The sequence below is a fragment of the Artemia franciscana genome, chromosome 15, assembly GCF_032884065.1.
Source record: "Artemia franciscana chromosome 15, ASM3288406v1, whole genome shotgun sequence".
Lineage (NCBI taxonomy): Eukaryota > Metazoa > Arthropoda > Branchiopoda > Anostraca > Artemiidae > Artemia > Artemia franciscana.
Genome location: NC_088877.1, coordinates 2,815,221 through 2,833,290, shown reverse-complemented (window position 1 = coordinate 2,833,290; position 18,070 = coordinate 2,815,221). Strand labels below are relative to the sequence as shown.

The following is an 18,070-nucleotide window of genomic DNA, read 5'->3' as shown; positions in this document are numbered from 1 at the left end:
TCTTCTCAATGAATTGAGAAGAAACGCTGGTTTGAAATCTCTGGTTCAAACCAGAGATTCATTGCTTCTTTCTCTTGCTTCCTCTATGGGGTATAAAGCCAAAATTCAACCTAGATTAAACTGCTTATATATCACATTAGGAGAAAATCATTACAATGTCAAAGGAAGGGGTAATAGCGTCCCTCCAATAATAGGTAATAGCGTCCCTCCAATGCTCAATTTCCCTCGCAAGAAATGCCCTGATATTCTGCTGAAAGGAGCGCCACCAGGTACTATTGCTCACGGCTCAGAAATGGCATCGGGTTGGATGTGCAATGAACTCTTTCTTGTTTAAATGAACCAGTCAGGCAAGACCAAGCAAAGCTAATCCTGTTCTACTAATTCTTGACAATCACATTAGTCGTTACAGTAGTGAATTGCTTGAGTTAGCGAAAGAGAATGGAGTTGTCATGCTGACAGTGCCTCCACATACAACGCAGAAGTTGCAACCACTTGACAGGTCAGTTATGTATCCTTTGAAGGCATTCTACGACAGGGAATCTGCGATTTTTATGACACAGCACAAATGCAAGACTATTTCCATGTCCGAGCTTTGCGGAAAGGCGTATCCCAAAGCACTGACTCCAGAAAACATAATAAGCGGTTTTCGTAGCACTGGGATTTTCCCTTTCGATCGCAATGTTTTCAAAGATCATGAGTATCTCAGCTCATATGTCTCTGATCGACCATATCCTTTGGAACAGGATGTCTTAGTACCTCCATCACCAGTTTCTGGTTCCCGTAAAGATGATGCGGCTAGCCAGTTTACTGACTGTGACAACGCTACCCAATCTCTATTGGGCTTACCTTCAGATGTAGACCGGAATGTGTTACCTCCGAGAAAACAAATCAAACGTGCAGTGAAAAAAAAAACTACCGAAATCTTGACTGACACCCCAGTGAAGGAAAGAATCTGTCAAGAAGAAGAACTGAAAGCTGACAGGAAGAAGAAGAAAGAATAGAAAAAGGGCCAGGGAAAGGAGAATGCAAAGAAAGCCAAATTACAAGAAGCAAGCAAGCAAATATTTCTTGAGAGTGAGAGTGAATCCGATCATGTTGAGATGGAGTTTGATGATGATAGTGACAACAGTATAAATTTAGGAGAAGATCAAGAGGATTTGGGAAGCAGGCAAATAGAATTGGGCGACTTTATCTTAGTTGGTCTTGCAAGCTAAAAAGAGTGGCAAGCATTTTTATGCTGCAAAAGTTTTAAAGGAATATCCAGATGAGCTTGGTGTTAAATTCTTGAAGTGTGTAGAAATGAGCAAGTTCGTGCTGACTGAAGAGGAATCTTGCGTCTTGAAGTCCGAGGTTGTAACCAGATTAGGAAAACCCTCAATGTCAGATCGAACTTCAAGACTTGCTGAACGGCTGATTTTGGTGTGGACCTTTCAGTATACAAGATGGGTTAAGTGAATTATGCTATACCTAAATCCTTTTGTAGCTGCGTGACAAATAAATATCTGAAATAACTATACATAAACATCTATTCTAGCGCTATATTTAGAGCAATAGATGCTTTAATAACCATGATGCAAGATGGTGGCGAACGTGGGATAATGTGTGGCGAACGTGAACCAGGTTGGCCCAGGTTAGCCATCTTTGGAGAATCTCACTGTGGCTCTTTTTTTCGCTGCATCGAAAAAGATTGACTACTGGGGATTTTTTTCCTAGATACCCCATAGATAAGCCTATATTGCACCATTTTCTGAATTATTTTAAGTCGAAAACTGTGGTTACAATAAATGAAGATTGAAAAAAGTGGTGAATGTGGGCTGGTCTCCCCTACTAAGCAAAAGTTTTACTTTTAATGACCTCAATCCAATGTTTTTTTTCACTCCTGAACCTAGATTATTCAATTTGCCTACACCCTTCCACCATTTTCTTCCAACTAAACTATCCAAAAGCTTTCGTTTTATTGATTTCAAACCGGTTTCTTCTTAATTTTTCTCTTTAACCTAGATTATTCAGATTTGTGTACATTCCCACATCATTTCCTTACCACCATAATATTCGAAAGCCTTCGTTTTATTGATTTCAAACCAGTTTCTTCTTAATTTTCTCTTTAACCTAGATTATTGAGATTTATGTACATTCCTACATCATTTCCTTACCACCATAGTATTCAAAAGTCTTTCTCTTATTGATTTCAGACCCTTTTTTTATTTATTGGGTTTTAAGCCTAGATTATCTGGATTTTTATACATCCCTACACTATTTTCTTTCACCACCACAGTATTCAAATAGCTTACTATTATATTGATTTCACACAATTTTTTTCTTTGTGCGGCTGCTAAATCTAAATTATTCAGGTTTATGCATACCTCCATGTCATCTTCTCATTGATATATTATTTTAAAGTATTCCTCTTATTGATTTAAAACTACATTTTAACGCCTTTCTAACCACTTTTAGACCATTAGGAAGGGCACTTACCTTATGGGAAGCTATGACGCTGGTATGTCCCAGGATGGGAATTCAAGAGAAACATTTCAGGAACAATTGAACACTAGACCCGAGAGTTTAAAATTTGACAATGTAGAAGATGGATTCAATAATTGTAGGAGAATGATTTTAAGAAAATGGTTAAAAAATAACTGGAAAAAATGAAGAAATTAGTTTGAAGAAGTTTAAAAGTCAAGATTATTCAGATTTGTGGACACCCCACTCCATTTTCTTATCCTTATACTGTCTAGAAGCCTCCCATATATTAGTTTCAAACCCCTTATTCGATATTTCGCTCTTAAAAACCTGAATTATTCACACGTGCATACGCCCTACATCATTCTTTTATCAGCATGCTATTCAGTAGTTTCGACCCTAGTTTTCCGTATTGCGCTTCCATGCTAACATTAGTCAGGATTTATGTACATCCCTTTACATTCTATTTTTACTATTTTTGAAAATGAGAACTTTCTAAGCCACTTATATCTAATAATTTTGCTTTTTACCACTAAATTTACTACAAAATTTTAAGGGACACTGCTTACTTCCAGATTCCAGACTAGCGATTACTAAACCAAAAATCAATCAAATACTCGATGACGAATCTAGAAGGAATTAAGCCACATTATTGGTCACTCTCTCACTCTCTCCTCTATCTCGCAATTATGTTCGAAAACTTATTTTTCACTTCAAATTTACCAATGCATAATCAAAATATTGATTTTTGATAAAGGAGTGTTCAGCTGTCTGGAAGGACCAAAAAACCAAAGGGATAGATGGGTCGTCACCTGTTAATTTGCCAAAGGAACTGAATGACGAGACTTTTAGTCAATGAGAAGAAGACTCAACAAAGAAACAACAAATTGAAATACTACAAGATTTATCAGGGGCATATCACAGAATCGTCCACTGAGACTCAGACTAGCAGATCAAACAGAATTCTTGTACGAGAAGATGAGAATAAATAATCAATTAACCAAAGAAAAGTAATTTCACATGCCACCAAGTCATGAATCGAGGAAAAAACCTCTTAGTGACGGGAATAAGCATTACACCATACAATTGCAAGCTATACAATAAAGTATATTTTTTAAGGAAGTAATTTATACATCCATATAAGACGTCATACCAGTAAAGAGCCATTCAAATGTGAAATATTCACTAAAGCACTTTCAAAGAATTCTACCCTATCTAATCATGAGACTTTCCTACTGGAGAAGAAACCTTATAAACAAAACACTACACTTAAGAATTTGCTAACATTTTTAGCTTATTTTTCCATTTGAGAATTCATACTGAAGAAAAACCATATACATGCAAGATATATGTGATGGCATTTTATGTAAGTTCTAACTTGTTTAATGATATGAAATTTCGCGTTAGAGAAAAGGTTTATTTCTGCAAAATATGCGCAAACCCTTTTCTCACAGTTCTAACCTATACACTTAGTTTGGATTTAGTGCTGGAGAATAGCAATATACTTGCAAAATGTATGCTAAGGCATTTGCTCATGGTTCGACACAATCTAAGCATATGGAAGCTAAAATAGGAAGTGACGTTCCCAATATTTCAGAGAAAAAAGCAAAAACGCCCAGAAAATCCATTTTCAACTGGATTCCGCAATAATGAATGTTGGGGCTCTGCCCTTCTTGTGTTTCAGATATATGACCCGTTTTCTTATTGATTAGATTTGGCTATAGTGGAATTTCAAAAGACACGTTAAAGTTTCGTAGTTTCGCTGCCAAGGGAGTAATTGCATAAGGAATAAAGCTGTTATGACAACTTTACTCCAGCCCCAAACAATGCGAAACGAAGGAATGAAAATAGAGAAGAAAAATATTATAGTGTAAATAAAAAACAGAAAAAAAACAAGTTTCTTCAACTAAAAGTATTCAGGATCATTAATACTTGAAATAAACTGAAACTATTCAGCCAATTTGGGAGGCCCTCCTTAATACTTCAGCCGTTACACTATTAGGACAAAAACTATATTATTAGTCCATGTTTCCAATGAATAGTAGCCTTATTGAATAAGTTTCTTATAGAATCTTTAATACAAAATTAAGGGTAGACAGAAAGGAGTAATATTGTTCAGTGTGGATAGGAATTCCACATGATTTTTTATGTTCTTTGTGGCAGAAGCCATAGTGACCTTTACAATAGAGCTATCTGGTGCTTAAATGCATGTCCAACATGTGTTTAAATATATTGAAAGGTTGTATATAAATATTGCCACTTAAAATCGCTGAAAACAAATGAAGCGGTAAAATATGCCCCTCTCTGAAAAAAAAATTCTTGGCGACGCTTGTTGGACCCCGTCTGACCTTTTAAATTTGTACACCAGTTGATGCGTAAATGCAAGATTTTATGCTACACAAAACTGGATTGTCACAATAGGAGAATCATTATTATCCCCCTCTCATCTCCTTTGCCAATGATAATAGAGTGGACCAGAAATATTCAGGGAAATTAATTAAAATTAAAAATTAATCCCCCTCCCTTTCCCAGAATTCATTCTGTATTTATGAGGAGACTCAATGAGAGTTAAGAAACTATGGCATTAAAATCCACTATTTTAGGCATATACCTCCTTCCCATCTATATAGTTCTCTACTGTCCTTCCTTCTTAATAGAGTAGGCGCATTTGCACGTCAATTTGCATAATCTTATAAGTTCTGACGCAAATGAGTTTAGTTAAATAAAGTGTTAAAACAACTGTCAGAAATATTATTCTGTAATAAGAGGGATTAATCGCCCCGCAGAACCCATCTTCAGTCTTAGTTTAAACAAAGGGAAATGAGAGATTAATTTTTATCTGCCGCCTTGCAATACCCCCTCCTATGTTTCTCTGAAGGCTCATGGAGACTAAAAAATTTCAGCAAAATATGCGCTTTTAGACAATTTTTACCCTACCCCCACTTACACAATGACTCACTGCCATAATACCTAATGTACAAATATCTTTTTGCTTTTTGTCTCAATTTTCCCTTTGGCTGCTCAATTTCACATTTGAAGAGAATTTTCAAGAGAAATTTGAAGGGAAATTTTTTTGCGGAGAATATTTTCCAAGGAAGGAGAATATTTCAGAAGAAATTTTCTATGAAGCAATACGACAAAGCCCATTTAATTGTCAAGCGATCAATGCTAGTGATAAAGTTCGTTATACTTTTTCGAACCTACCAAGTCTAAATATTTTTTCTGCCTCAAAAGAAAATCTAACCTGTATAATAAATATTTTCGGCTTGTTGGCTAGAGATGGGCACTTATCAGCAGTGAATGGACACCACAGACGATTCATGTCGTATTTGTCGTCATACGCTAATAACCAAGTTCCACGCTCTCCATTTTCTGTGTCTCCAGGTTCTCCATGCGTCATTACTGCGATGAACAATGCATCCCGTTCCTCGTGATCCTCCTTGGATACTTAAAAAATAATAATACCACAATAGAATTATGACACACCAGTAATTCCTTTAAATTATCAAAATATAATCAAAACAATCAAAGCACAAGAAGACAGAATCACTCTTTTTAACATTTTAATACGCATTATTAGAGTACGTTTAACATTGTGTGTCAGAAGGCCAAGTCTCAGTATCGTTATTGGAAATTTTCTGAGTGTGGAAAGGATGTGGGGTAGAGAGGAAATATTATTAATTCTCTTGTTGGACCTGCTCCCCCTCCACCTTCAGTTTCAGTAATACTGATATTAGATGGTCAAACTGTCTAAGGAGACGGATATGATCAGCTACAGCTTATTAATTTTTACCTAATAGGGGAAAGACAACTGCTTCCTCTACAAGCTTTACCACCCCTCTCTGTCATTTCAGAGTCTATCTTAGGCCTAAGGATTAAAGTCAGTGGTATTTAACCCCGTTTCGGATTTTTTTCGAGACTCAGATTGTGAATGATCTTAAAGGATCGTTGTCTTCACAGCCAGAGTGATTTCCTACAAGGGTTATCAGTGCCATTCCTCTTGCGTCTTGGTTACCGTTTACTAAGCTTGTCTATCTGTCTTTTAAGAAAGTAATATTCCTTGACTCTCTCGAACGGGCTAAGATTATACTGGCTGCATAAAACTATATTTAGGATTGATTCTGCTAGTCAGAGGCAATTCATCTTGTATCTGTTTTCAGCAAAATTTTTGAGAAGGCCATGTTATTCAGGCTTCTTAGTTTTCTGGATGTCAAGGTGTTTTCACATCGTTTCCAATTTGGATTATAAGAAATTTCTCTACACAGCATGCTTTCAAACTCCCTTGAATTTCATTCATTCGGCAATTGATTTTGGCTTTATCCTGGCATCTTTGTTTTTGGATATTCAGAAAGATTTTGATTCTTATACCCTTCAGATTTTTCCTTTGAAAATTATTAAATTTTGATACAAGATCAAATGCTTTATCCTGGTATGAAGACTTATTTCAATCGATACTCTTTTTCCGGAGGTCTTCTGCAGTAGAGTATGATATCCCTCAGGGATGTGCATTTGGCCTCGTTTAATTTCTTATTTTCGTCAATGACCTAATTTTGGCAGACAAGGACACCGGGCCTTTAGTATACTGTAAGCTTTGTCATCAGTATATTCCTTCTTGTTCCGAAATAATTGGCATTTATTTCATGTCTTTAAAAAATAAGCAGTTACAACAAGATAGAACATGTAAAGATTCCAACTTGTGTTTTCATTCACGATATTGCAGCATGTTTGTAGAATGCTGCAAAACTAGAGCTTTACTCAAAAACTCAATGCCTTACCAAAACAGCAGGATGCTACTCTGGGCAGCAAGAAAACTTGTAATTAGCAAGCACAAAATAAAAGACGAATTTATAAGGTTTGTATTATTCTTTGTCCTGGTATGATATAACTTTTGCCATACAGGTCAAATTCTCAAAGATCAGTCTTGATATACCGAGCTAGTTTTTTTAGTATTCACCAAATGGAAGGAAATATCACGAGTGAGCTTGTTTTTTCAGGTTTTCTAGATAGATATCGCATAAACTACGAAGCAATGATTTTTGTTTTTCGTATGTTAAAACTTCGCTCTTCACATCCTTCAGAATAAATTCATATTTTAAACTAATTTTCCTTTATTTTTACCCCTTTCTGGTGCCTTTTTTTGGGAGGAAAGGGGGGATTCGCTGACAACTTGTTTCAATCTTTAGAAACTGGTATTCTCTTAAAACATATTTTTAGTTTTATTCGTGAAGCAGAACTGATTTTGACCGAACTTCAGTGTTTTAAATGCACCTGTGAAAAGCAGTAGAACTGTAACAAATGCGATGGTCATCCTTTATTACTGCCATCTATTCCACTATAGTCATATACAGTACTATAACGCCCTGTCTGAATTATTTCTGGCATCTTTTCACGAGCAGTAGGATCGGTTTCTATGAAAATTAAAAGCACTTTGTTATGGGTCAGTTGATATTACGAGCTCTTATCTGAGGTATTTCTTCAGTTGTTACTATGAATTTTGAAATTTAAATTCTTTATTACAGCTGTAGAGGTCATTGACCCCGTCCTCACACATATGTCTAACTGGTTTGTTTTGAACTGTGTGAAAAAAGGTTTCAAGAGTGTTTTACAAGCAGGAATTCCCCTTCCACGCATGCTTAACCTGCATATTCTGAACTGTATGTTAACAGATTTTTATGGTTTGTTGGAAATTGCCATTTTTGCAAAGTCACATTTTTTTTTTTCACAGACTGGTGTAGCTCCTCGTATAGACCACAGGATGAGATGGTCTAATTTCTTCCTATCTCGCTTGATGAGAAAATTTTGTTTAGACACAATATAGCCATGACTGGGGTTAATGTCTCACAGAGTTTGGGTATCATTCGAAAACTAAGACACACCTTTTTCGTATCTATTCTGAAGCTTCTTATTTCTGCCTTGTCCAGCCGTATGTTTCCTTGTGCCCGATTGTATTGATGTTTACTTTTCCTCGGAGATGAGTTACACTTGGAATAGGTTCCATTTGGGTCAAATTGTAAGGGGACTCAGTTGCACGAGGGTTCAGTTACAATGGTACTCAGTGTTTCAGTTTTACAACGGCTCAGTTAAGTGAGTGTTCAGTTGCACGGGAATTCAGTAAAAGTGGGGTACTGTTGCAAAGGTGCTCAATTGTGCAAGAATTCAGTTAAATAGGGTTCAGTTGCACGAGGTTGCAGTTGCATTGAGGTTTAGTTGCACGGGGGCTTAGTTGCACGGGTATTCAGTTAGACTGGGGTTCACTTACACTTTGGTTTAGTTACACTAGGGTTAAGTTTCAGGGGTTTATCTGCTTGGGGTTCAGTTACACGACGGTTGAGTTGCAATTGAACCATGTAAGTCAATTAACCATTAATCTATTTTTTAAACTGTGTTTAATTTTCAGCAATTTTATTCATAAACTTGTTAATGCGTAGTTTATATTTTTCATAATTTTATTCGCTCAATCATTTTTTTAGCTCAACTTACTGCCAATTAATTGCAGTCTTTGTCTTTTGCAAGAACTCTCAGGAAAGGGATACTTTCTAGAGCTTTCCACTCATTTCCTGCTATTTTTTCAAACGTTCTTTGTTTTCAATCTTGATGCCACTTAATTGTTAATGCATTACCGTATATGGCTGTTTTCGTTAAATATTTCAGTCCTGGATTTATAATCAATTTTTAAGAAGTATATGGTTGTTTAAATTTCTACTTAGCCTATTTAAATAATCTGATTTTGTATTTAATGTTCTTGGCATTTTAAAATTTGAAGGCACGCAGACAGGATCAAGGGGACCTCAATGAACGACAAACATTATTGAAAACAATGTGTTTTATTGATTTGTAACGCTCAGAGTAGTCTTGTGTCTATTTTGTCTCTGATTGGCTCTGAAATTACCTTGCGTTAATATTAACTTTGGGAAACAGCCCTAAGTGCAGAGATATTTTTCTACAAAAAGAAGTAAAAATATTGGCTTTTAAAACACCGAAATAAGCCTAAAACCGTTTCAGTCCAACCGGTATGAAACTTTCGGTGTAAAAAAAAGGGAAAATTCAACCTTGGTGGTTATAAAAAATACTAGAAAAAGAGTTAGGATGTTTGGATCAAATAAACATTAAGTTTTTTTGCTGATTCACTTTAAAAGTCATGGCAGATTAACAGGGTCAAAGAAATTCCGATACGACAAAAATTATAGAAACTAATCAGGTTTTATTGATTCGTTACATCCTATTGTTTAGAGAAAACAGAAGTAATTTTTTATAAGTCACCTTACTATACATTTATTTCAATAAAAAAAGTTATTGTAACAAAATTGAATATTAAAGTTACTATTTCCAAAATGTAAGGTGAAAAAAGTCTTATTTTTTTATGTTAGAACAGCTCCTATGGGCAAAATAATGGTACGTTAGGAGAGTGTTTGTCCTCCGACCACTTTCAACCTGTAGATACGAGACTGTAGCTATCAATTTCCGATCTACTGATTTTCCTCTCAATTTTGCACAAGAACCTATTAACAAGGTCAGGGAAAAAACTTGAGAGACACATCACTATACGGTAAATAAAGGCTATTAAATTTACCATAGTCAAACTTAGAACGAGTTTAAATTACCAGGTGCTTCAAACCAAAGAGAAACAGAAATTATATGAATAGATAAGTCAGAGTTATCATTAGCATTAATTATCTCAAACTTGAGCGGGTTTACCGTTTTTCTCAAGCGCAACTGCAAACTAGTTTTATTTTTCTAAGCTGAAAATGAGGCACTTATTAGCATTTTTTTTTAAGCCATCAAAAAATAAACTAAAGCCCTAGTGAAACATCCGGAAAAAGTTGAAATAGTTTTTGTCTCTTAAGTTCGTCAAGTTTTCTGACAATTTCGGTTTTATGGACATTATCTCTTTTCTAATTCTTGACTTAATAGCTGAAAGGTTAGAAATTTCGAAAGGTTTAAAACTGAATTTACTTGCTGTAAGCGGCAAGGTTGATTCATAGGTCAAAGGTTAGCAATGCTACTTACTTTTCTCTAATTTTTTCATCACATCTTCTTTTTTCAAATCATCGCAGTCAGGTTCAATCTCAAAACCGAGTATTTTAAGGGTTTTTTCAAGCTGCAGTTTTTCCTTTTCAGCGCCCTTCCGAGTAATGTCGTATGGATATTCATTTTTAAGCTCTTCACTATATTCTTTGTGAGTAAATATAACCGCCTTGCCTCTTGATTGATGTGACATGTTATACCTTTCATCATGCCCAGTTGTCGATGCTTTGGCTGTGTTCAAGTTGCTTCCACTGGGTGAACTAGAAATTATGTAAATTTAAACAGGGCATGTAGACAGGACCAAGGGGACCTCAATAAAGTCAGTAAGGATGATATCCCAATTAATAGCCGTTTTCTTAAAGTTAAAGTAAAGCATATTCGTAGCACTAATTATCTCATGTTTTGAACGTAAATTATATATTGTAGCTTTTAGTATTTAGAAATGGAAATTGTAGCTTTTAGTATTTAGTGAAGACTGCAGAAAAAATATTTTACCTCATTCAAATAAGCTAAAAAAGTTTTAGATGCTCCTGAGAAAATAATAGGACATAGGGTGTCGCCACTTGTCAATGCTTCAGTTTCCAGTTGCCTTTACAGGGACAAGTAACAAGGGGCAATGAGCCTATCACTCGACCTCACAGAAGCCACGGATCCAATCCCTGGCCCAGCGTTGCCAAGCAGACGTTAGTAAACTTTTTTTTAATCCATTGTCCACGAGCTTTTTTTTGGCTAGTTCACCCAAGAAAACATAAATTTTGCTTGATTAGTTTCTTCCGGATTCACAAAACAAGTTTACGTAGACAGCATATTATTATTTTCTACTGCATGAAAAACTAAATGGTCATTAGAGTTTAAACATTTTTCTTGTAGACACGAGTCTATATCGAAATATAGCTTTGTTGGATAGAAGGAAGAGTGTTGGAGGGGTTGCAGGTAGTCTATCATAGGTCTTATTAGAAATAAATACATTTAAAGGTTTTAACTCAATAAGACCACAGGAAATGGGTAAAACATTTATTGTAAAACTACACCGTCACCCTTCATGCTTGGAGAGGTTCATGGCTTAAACCAATTTCATAACTGAAGTGAACCTCTACTCAAATGAACCAAGATGCATTAACGTCTTAAAAAAAAAACTATTAAGAATATTGCTTCTGTTGCTACCGAGTGTCAGTCTTAAAAGATTTTAAATATTATCTTGGGACACCTTGCTTTCACTCTATGTTCCTAGAGTTGGTACCAAACAGCAAATTATTAAGATTGGTAATAGTTAAAACAATTGTCACCATCTGGCTCCAACGCTAGTAATAATAATAATGATGATTTTTTTTATAGCCCACTAATAAATACAGAGGAAAGTAGAGTACAAATAAAAAAGAAAGAAAAAAAACAAAACAACACAAGTGCAAAAACTAAGAACAAAAATAAAACAATTGATAACAATATACAAATACAATTGAACAAAAACCGGATGAGCCCGTGGTGCAGCCCGAGCTTACAATGAGCTGTCTTTAGCAACTCAATGTAAAGTAATTCAAGCCTATTAGTCACATCAGAAGCGCTATAATTATGAATAAGTATTCGGCTCCAGGTACGTGAATCCAAATAAAGAAGGTGCTTAAGATATCAAAAGTAACACGAGTACATGCACCAAACATCTTGGCATTTTAGCTGACTAAGAACACAATCAGGAAAAAGCACAACATGATCACAAAAGTTGAATAAACCTTACATAGAAACTTTATGTTAAAATTTTTCCGTATTTGCTGCAATTTTAGAATAACCAACGTGAATCTTTTTTCTAGAATCATCTACAAGCTACGGACACTCATAAAACTAGACCATACAGTAATACCAAGCCATTTCAGAGAACAGACAATAGGAATTGTGAAAAATGAACATTTAACCGCGAATTACGACGCGCGGGAGTTAAAGCATAAATATTCGTATTTATCGTTAAATAGATTTCAACCATTTTTACTAAATGAAGCACGAACGATACCAATCATTTTTGACAAAGATGATTTCGATTGGCTAATCAATAAATGTTGTCAGCGTAAGTTTAATATGAATTATCAAACATTCCATAGTAAAAATTTGACCGAATCAAAGCTAAACTGAAGGCAATAAAAGTAGTGAGGGGTTTTCAGTTTTAAAATCAGTCATAGGGGATATGCTGTTGGAGCTACCAGCCTCTCAAGCCACGCACCTGGGTCTTACTTGATACTATAGAACAGACTTTTGTTATGTAATACTTTATTACAGTGGTTTGTTATGTAAAGGGAGTTGCATGACTGGCTAAATTCATCGAGAATGACGTAATCTTGCGTGACTTATTAGATTTATTGAGGATGACATAGTCTCGCATGACTTTCTAAGGTTCGGGGCCTGTGGGGAATTCCCAGTTGTAACTGAGGACGGTGCACAAGTGGGTGTTTCGTAATGACGGTGCAAACATGAGTGTTAAGTAATGACGGTGCAAACATGAGTGTTAAGTAATGACGGCACACATGTTAGGGCTATTTAACGATGGTACACGTGAGTTTTGTTCAATGACGGCACACAATTGGATGTTACGTCATATTTTAGGAGAGATTTTTCTTCTCCTCAATGGATTTTTTTCTCCAAGGATTTTTTTTCTTCAAGATTTCATTTTCTTCAAGATTTATTTTATCGACATTTTATTTTTTTTTCTGCTGAGGCTTTTTTCTACTTTTTTGCTTTTTTCTTCATGACATTTTCTTCTAAATCTATTCCTCAGAGAACCTTTATAATCCGTGAGCAAATAATGTTTGTCCGGTCTAGGAATCAAATATAAGGCCAGAGTCACATGGGCCTTAGGCATATGCGGCAATATAAAGTTGATATTATTATGATTCGAGAAATATACTCAATGTGGATGTTATCATTGTTTTTGGGAATTTTATAGCGCCATCCCGACAATGTGCATAGCGTCATGGTTTCCGCCTGAATCAATATGTTTCCCTATTATTGTTTTTTGTGGGCAGGAAGGCATCTGGAAGAGCATTCAAAGAACTGCCACTACAAGCACAGCCATTGCTGATGTCACAATTTAAGTTACCGAATATCTTGGACCAAAGACTTTTTGAAGTAACAGTGGAGATCAGATCTCTCAACTTGTTACAAACTATGCTGAAAGACGAAAAAGATCTAGTATCTCTTTTATCATATGGTAAATAGCAGTTGATGAAAACGGTATTTCCAATGTGAATAGCCAGTAGATGAGCATCTGAATAGAACTGAGATGAAATTATCACATCCTTCACTATGCATGCTAGGCCGCAGGAGGGCCGACGTTTAGTCGGTTGAGCATGAATAATAAATTACCTATGGCCACGATTTCGACGCAGGAAGCTACTACTAGCCACTGTTAGTAAATGATCCTGAAGAGAAACAATATCATAATCAAGCATCAAATATTATCGAATGATTTCCTTATCTTTGTTGCCATTAATATTTTAAGAAGCTAGCGATAGATCTTGGGGATCCATGATATCCAAGAAACATTTTCTTTTTGCACAGTGATATTATGTAATGTCTGGCACCGTAGGGCTTACGAAACATGGTCTCCGCCGTAATTTCTATAAGAAGGATAACAGGGGCGGGGTGATTCTTTAGTTGAGGTATGTGGACCAGCACAATGACCACATTTTGGATCGGAATTCGGACAATTCACCGTTAGATGGTCACGAGGACAGCATTTATCATAACATCTAGAGAGTCTTAATAGCCTGTGAATACAAATAATTTCTCAACTGACTTTCACGCCATCTCTTATTGCTAGCTCCAGCAAGTGACCATAAAAAAAAAATGAGCTTTACTCTAATATAGCTCCCGAACTTCATAACCTCCCTGACTCTTGGGCACCCTTTAAACAACGATACATCAAAGTGAGTTTCGACACTGGCAGCAATGCAAAGACAATTAGAGCAGAGACTTGCGCAGTAGTATTTTTCGAAATATTTGGTAGGCCACGGCTGGAATGAAGGGTACATTGGATGGGCGGCAAATCATGAAATTGGGGAGTTTGCCACTATTAGCTTGTTAATAGATTATTACATTTTGCGTCAGTTTGGACAACATAGGGACCAATTCATTCGGTAAATCTTATTCCAAAATTTACACTTTGCTATGAAATTTCCGGCGCTATCCAAAATGTCCAAACCATAACAGATAATATCATCATCATTATTTCCTCTGTTAAAACTCATTTGCACAAAAATCAGCACAGAGGAAATTATCAATTCACCTTGACTGTTATTTCTCACATTGCTGAGCTCTTTACATTATAATATCAAAGCGCTCTAGGTTACGCTAGTGAAAATTATTATAGATAACGCTGTATTCCTTCTAAGTAAGCAACATAAATTAGTAAATATCTGCGGAGGTAACTCCAGGAGAATAAATTTATTCTGAAGTACAAATTATATGATAGTACAGTCAATCTAAGGTTTAACCTCAAACAAAATTGCAAAAGTTTTGATTTTGGTACCATTAGAAGTCGAGAAAATTTGCTACAGCACATAAGAAATCAGCCAAAATCGGACAAAGCGAAACTGACCATTTATCGTCTTTTATTCTAAAATGAAGACGTTTTAAAAACAACTTAGTTGGCACGTATATAAAAAAGGTAATAAGTGAATCTGGTACGTAAATTACGAATATGCACCTTGTTTTTGTTTTGAACGCTCGTGTTCAGTTCTCCCCCTTCCTGGCCATAAATCAAGCGTCAATATAGGACTGAGAAGAACATTACGCGAAGTTGAATCCAGACAGAAAAAACTGGACAACTAATGCAGAAAAGAAGTCGTGCGCGTGCCCGTACACTATAGAAAGTGCAGCCTCATCCGCTTCTTTAATATCTTCTTTCGAAGCATCAATTCGAGAAACGTTGAAGCATTTCCCCTAAACTGCGCATTCTCTGTCACCCGTTTCAGTGCAATCCGTTTGCAAAGTCCATGAAGACGGGAAGCTGTGTCGCAGCCAACAGCAAAAGGAAGTAGTTTGTAGATTTCAGTCCCAATCTTCTTAATAGTGGCTTTGATGTCTCAAGTTGCGCCTGAAGTGGTTGCCTTAGGCTCATTGTGCAGGTATACCTTGTAATGCACAGAACTACAATGATAAAGTAACAACACCAACAAGTCGGTGTCGTCATCGATAACTATAGTATCCCTAGTCTTCGAAAACTCAACTGCTGTAAGCGCAATAAGCAAATCAGCATCAGTTTTAGCTTGGATTTCCCCATACCTTTGCCTCGTAAATAATCAGAAAGTATATTGATCAAAGGAGCTTTATTCTTTTTGCACGAAATAAATTCCTCTTTTTTGGGTGTCAGTGTCATTTCCGGGCTTGACATTACTTCCCGTCCAGTGACACGGTTTCGGTTAAGATTAGTCATATCTTTTGTCGAAGCAGCGATGTCGCAGCCATCAGAACAAAAATGTTGCCTGGATATTTGGCTGAAACGTAGGTCCAGTCGGTATAAGATCTCCGAATATGTTTTTTCTTCGCCCAGGGAATCCTGTCAGGCAAAGCCCCCTGTCTAAGACTTTGGTGCAAGTAAGTTGTAGAGAGTTGTAAGTTGTAAACTATGTTGTAGAGAATTTTTATCCGGTTCGAATGATACCAAAATCAAAACTTTTGCAATTTGTTGTATGTAACCCTTAAAATAAGTTTAGATGGACTATACCATGAGAAGAATTGAAAACAACTATATTTTCTGTATAAGCCTTTGATCCGAGCTGAACATAAGGAAATATGTCAACAAAACAATTCTTACTTCATATTATGCAGAATAATTAGAGTTAACACATTTTGCACGGTGGAAACCTTTATCTTCACTTCTTTCATTGTTGTACAATCTTTTATAAATTACTGTATTTTTCTGTTTTCAAATACTTTGTGTATGTAAATAAACAGTGTCATCTGATTGTATTCCCTCATCACATGTCAATAGATGACAATTGATCTTTCGTTTGTAAACGTTTAGAAAATACTTGGAAATTAGGCTTAGAAAATAGACTCAGATAATTAGAAATGGGATAAAAAATTGGAAATACAAGGAAAGAAGTGAAGATAAAGGTTCTTCCCGTGCAAAATGTGTTAACTTTTGATTATTTTGCATATTATGAAAAAAGAATTGTTTTATTGAAATGTTTCCTTATATTCAGCTAGTGTCCTAGGCTTAGACTATGTTTTCTTACTGTTCCTCAGATTACGGTATCCCAACCAGGGGCTGATCCAGGATTTTCTCTAGGGGAGAGGTGTATTATAGACTGCTCCTATAAACTTGCGTACAAAGAAATACCCACAATTTAAAGGGAATCTCGACAATTATGTATCGTTGGTAGGTAGTGGAAATGGTCGTAAATTTAATCTAAAATCTGGTAAGGGTAAAAGTTATAATAAAGCTTTTGAAATTAAAATAGTATAAAAATATGGATAGAAAAAATAATATTTTTTGTCAGTAACACACACTCGCAAGCAACGCTTTTGGTGTGCTACCGATTGATTTTGTCTGTGTTATTTCTTTTGGTTTAATACTACTTTTGGTCTGTGTTATTTCTTATTAGTATTAATACTACTACTACTACTAGGGACAAATTTTAGACATAGTCCCGATTTGAACACATCTACTCAAGCTACAATCATCGACTGGGCTGTACCTGAATACCAGGCGATAATTTTGACGTTGCTCTTGTGATTCGTCGGCACGCTTTCTTTTGGCATTATATCTTCGAGCCGCAAGCCTGTTTTCACGTTGTTCTTGTGATCCCTCTGCATGAGTTTTTCGGTAATTTCTCTTTGAGCCTCAAGCCTGTTTTCACGTTGTTCTTGTGATTCCTCGGCACGCTTTCTTTTGATATTATCTCTTTGAGACGCAAGTCTGTTTTCACGTTGTTCTTGTGATTCCTCGACACGCTTTCTTTTCTTACTTTCTCTTTTAGCCGCAAGCCTTTTGACATTAACTCTTTGAGCCGCTTCCTTGGCTTTTTCTTCTGCCATTATAGGATTTATACTAAAATTTCTCTTTGAATTAACTCTTTGAGCAGCTTCCTCGGCTGTTTCTTCTACCATTTTAGGATTTATACTGAAATTTCTCTTTGAATCAGCCCATTATATACTTAAAATGACGTCATATACAAAGCCTTATATACTTATAATGACGTTTTTATAAATATAGATATTATACTATACTACATTTATGGTTGGGCAAGGCAAAAAGTAGCTTAGTGTTTACTCAGTTCAATATATTATAGTTAACAAGTTTTGACACTTACAACAATCCAATTGCTGCAGCGAAACCTTACTCTTGCCCGAATCTAACTGAAAATTTTAAGTTCATTTGGGTTACAGATTTAATAATGCTTTAGGAAATTAAAAATTGCAGTTGTAAAAGACACACACAGAAATATTTATTTAGGGAATTACTAAATGAAACAACAACTAAAAGTGACAACACCATAAAATTATTTTCAGCAGTAGAGGAAATATTTTTTAAGAAAAGACCCTAGCTAACACACATGCCTATCTTTCAAAATGTAAGAAACTCAAATAATTACAA

At 35.7% G+C, this 18,070-nt stretch overlaps 1 protein-coding gene across 2 annotated transcripts in view; it reads right to left on the bottom strand.

Annotated features, from left to right (window-relative positions):
* LOC136036704 (caspase-1-like) overlaps positions 1-10,742 on the bottom strand; it is an 89,054-nt gene extending 78,312 nt beyond the window's left edge. For both annotated transcript variants that reach the window (XM_065719024.1, XM_065719026.1), the window contains exons 1-2: positions 10,468-10,742; positions 5,705-5,907 (exon numbers count right to left, since the gene is read on the bottom strand). In XM_065719024.1, the coding sequence (XP_065575096.1) occupies positions 5,705-5,907; positions 10,468-10,678 (414 nt within the window). In that variant the 5' untranslated portion in view covers positions 10,679-10,742. The remainder of the gene's footprint in view (positions 1-5,704; positions 5,908-10,467) is intronic.
* Positions 10,743-18,070: the final 7,328 nt, after the last annotated feature.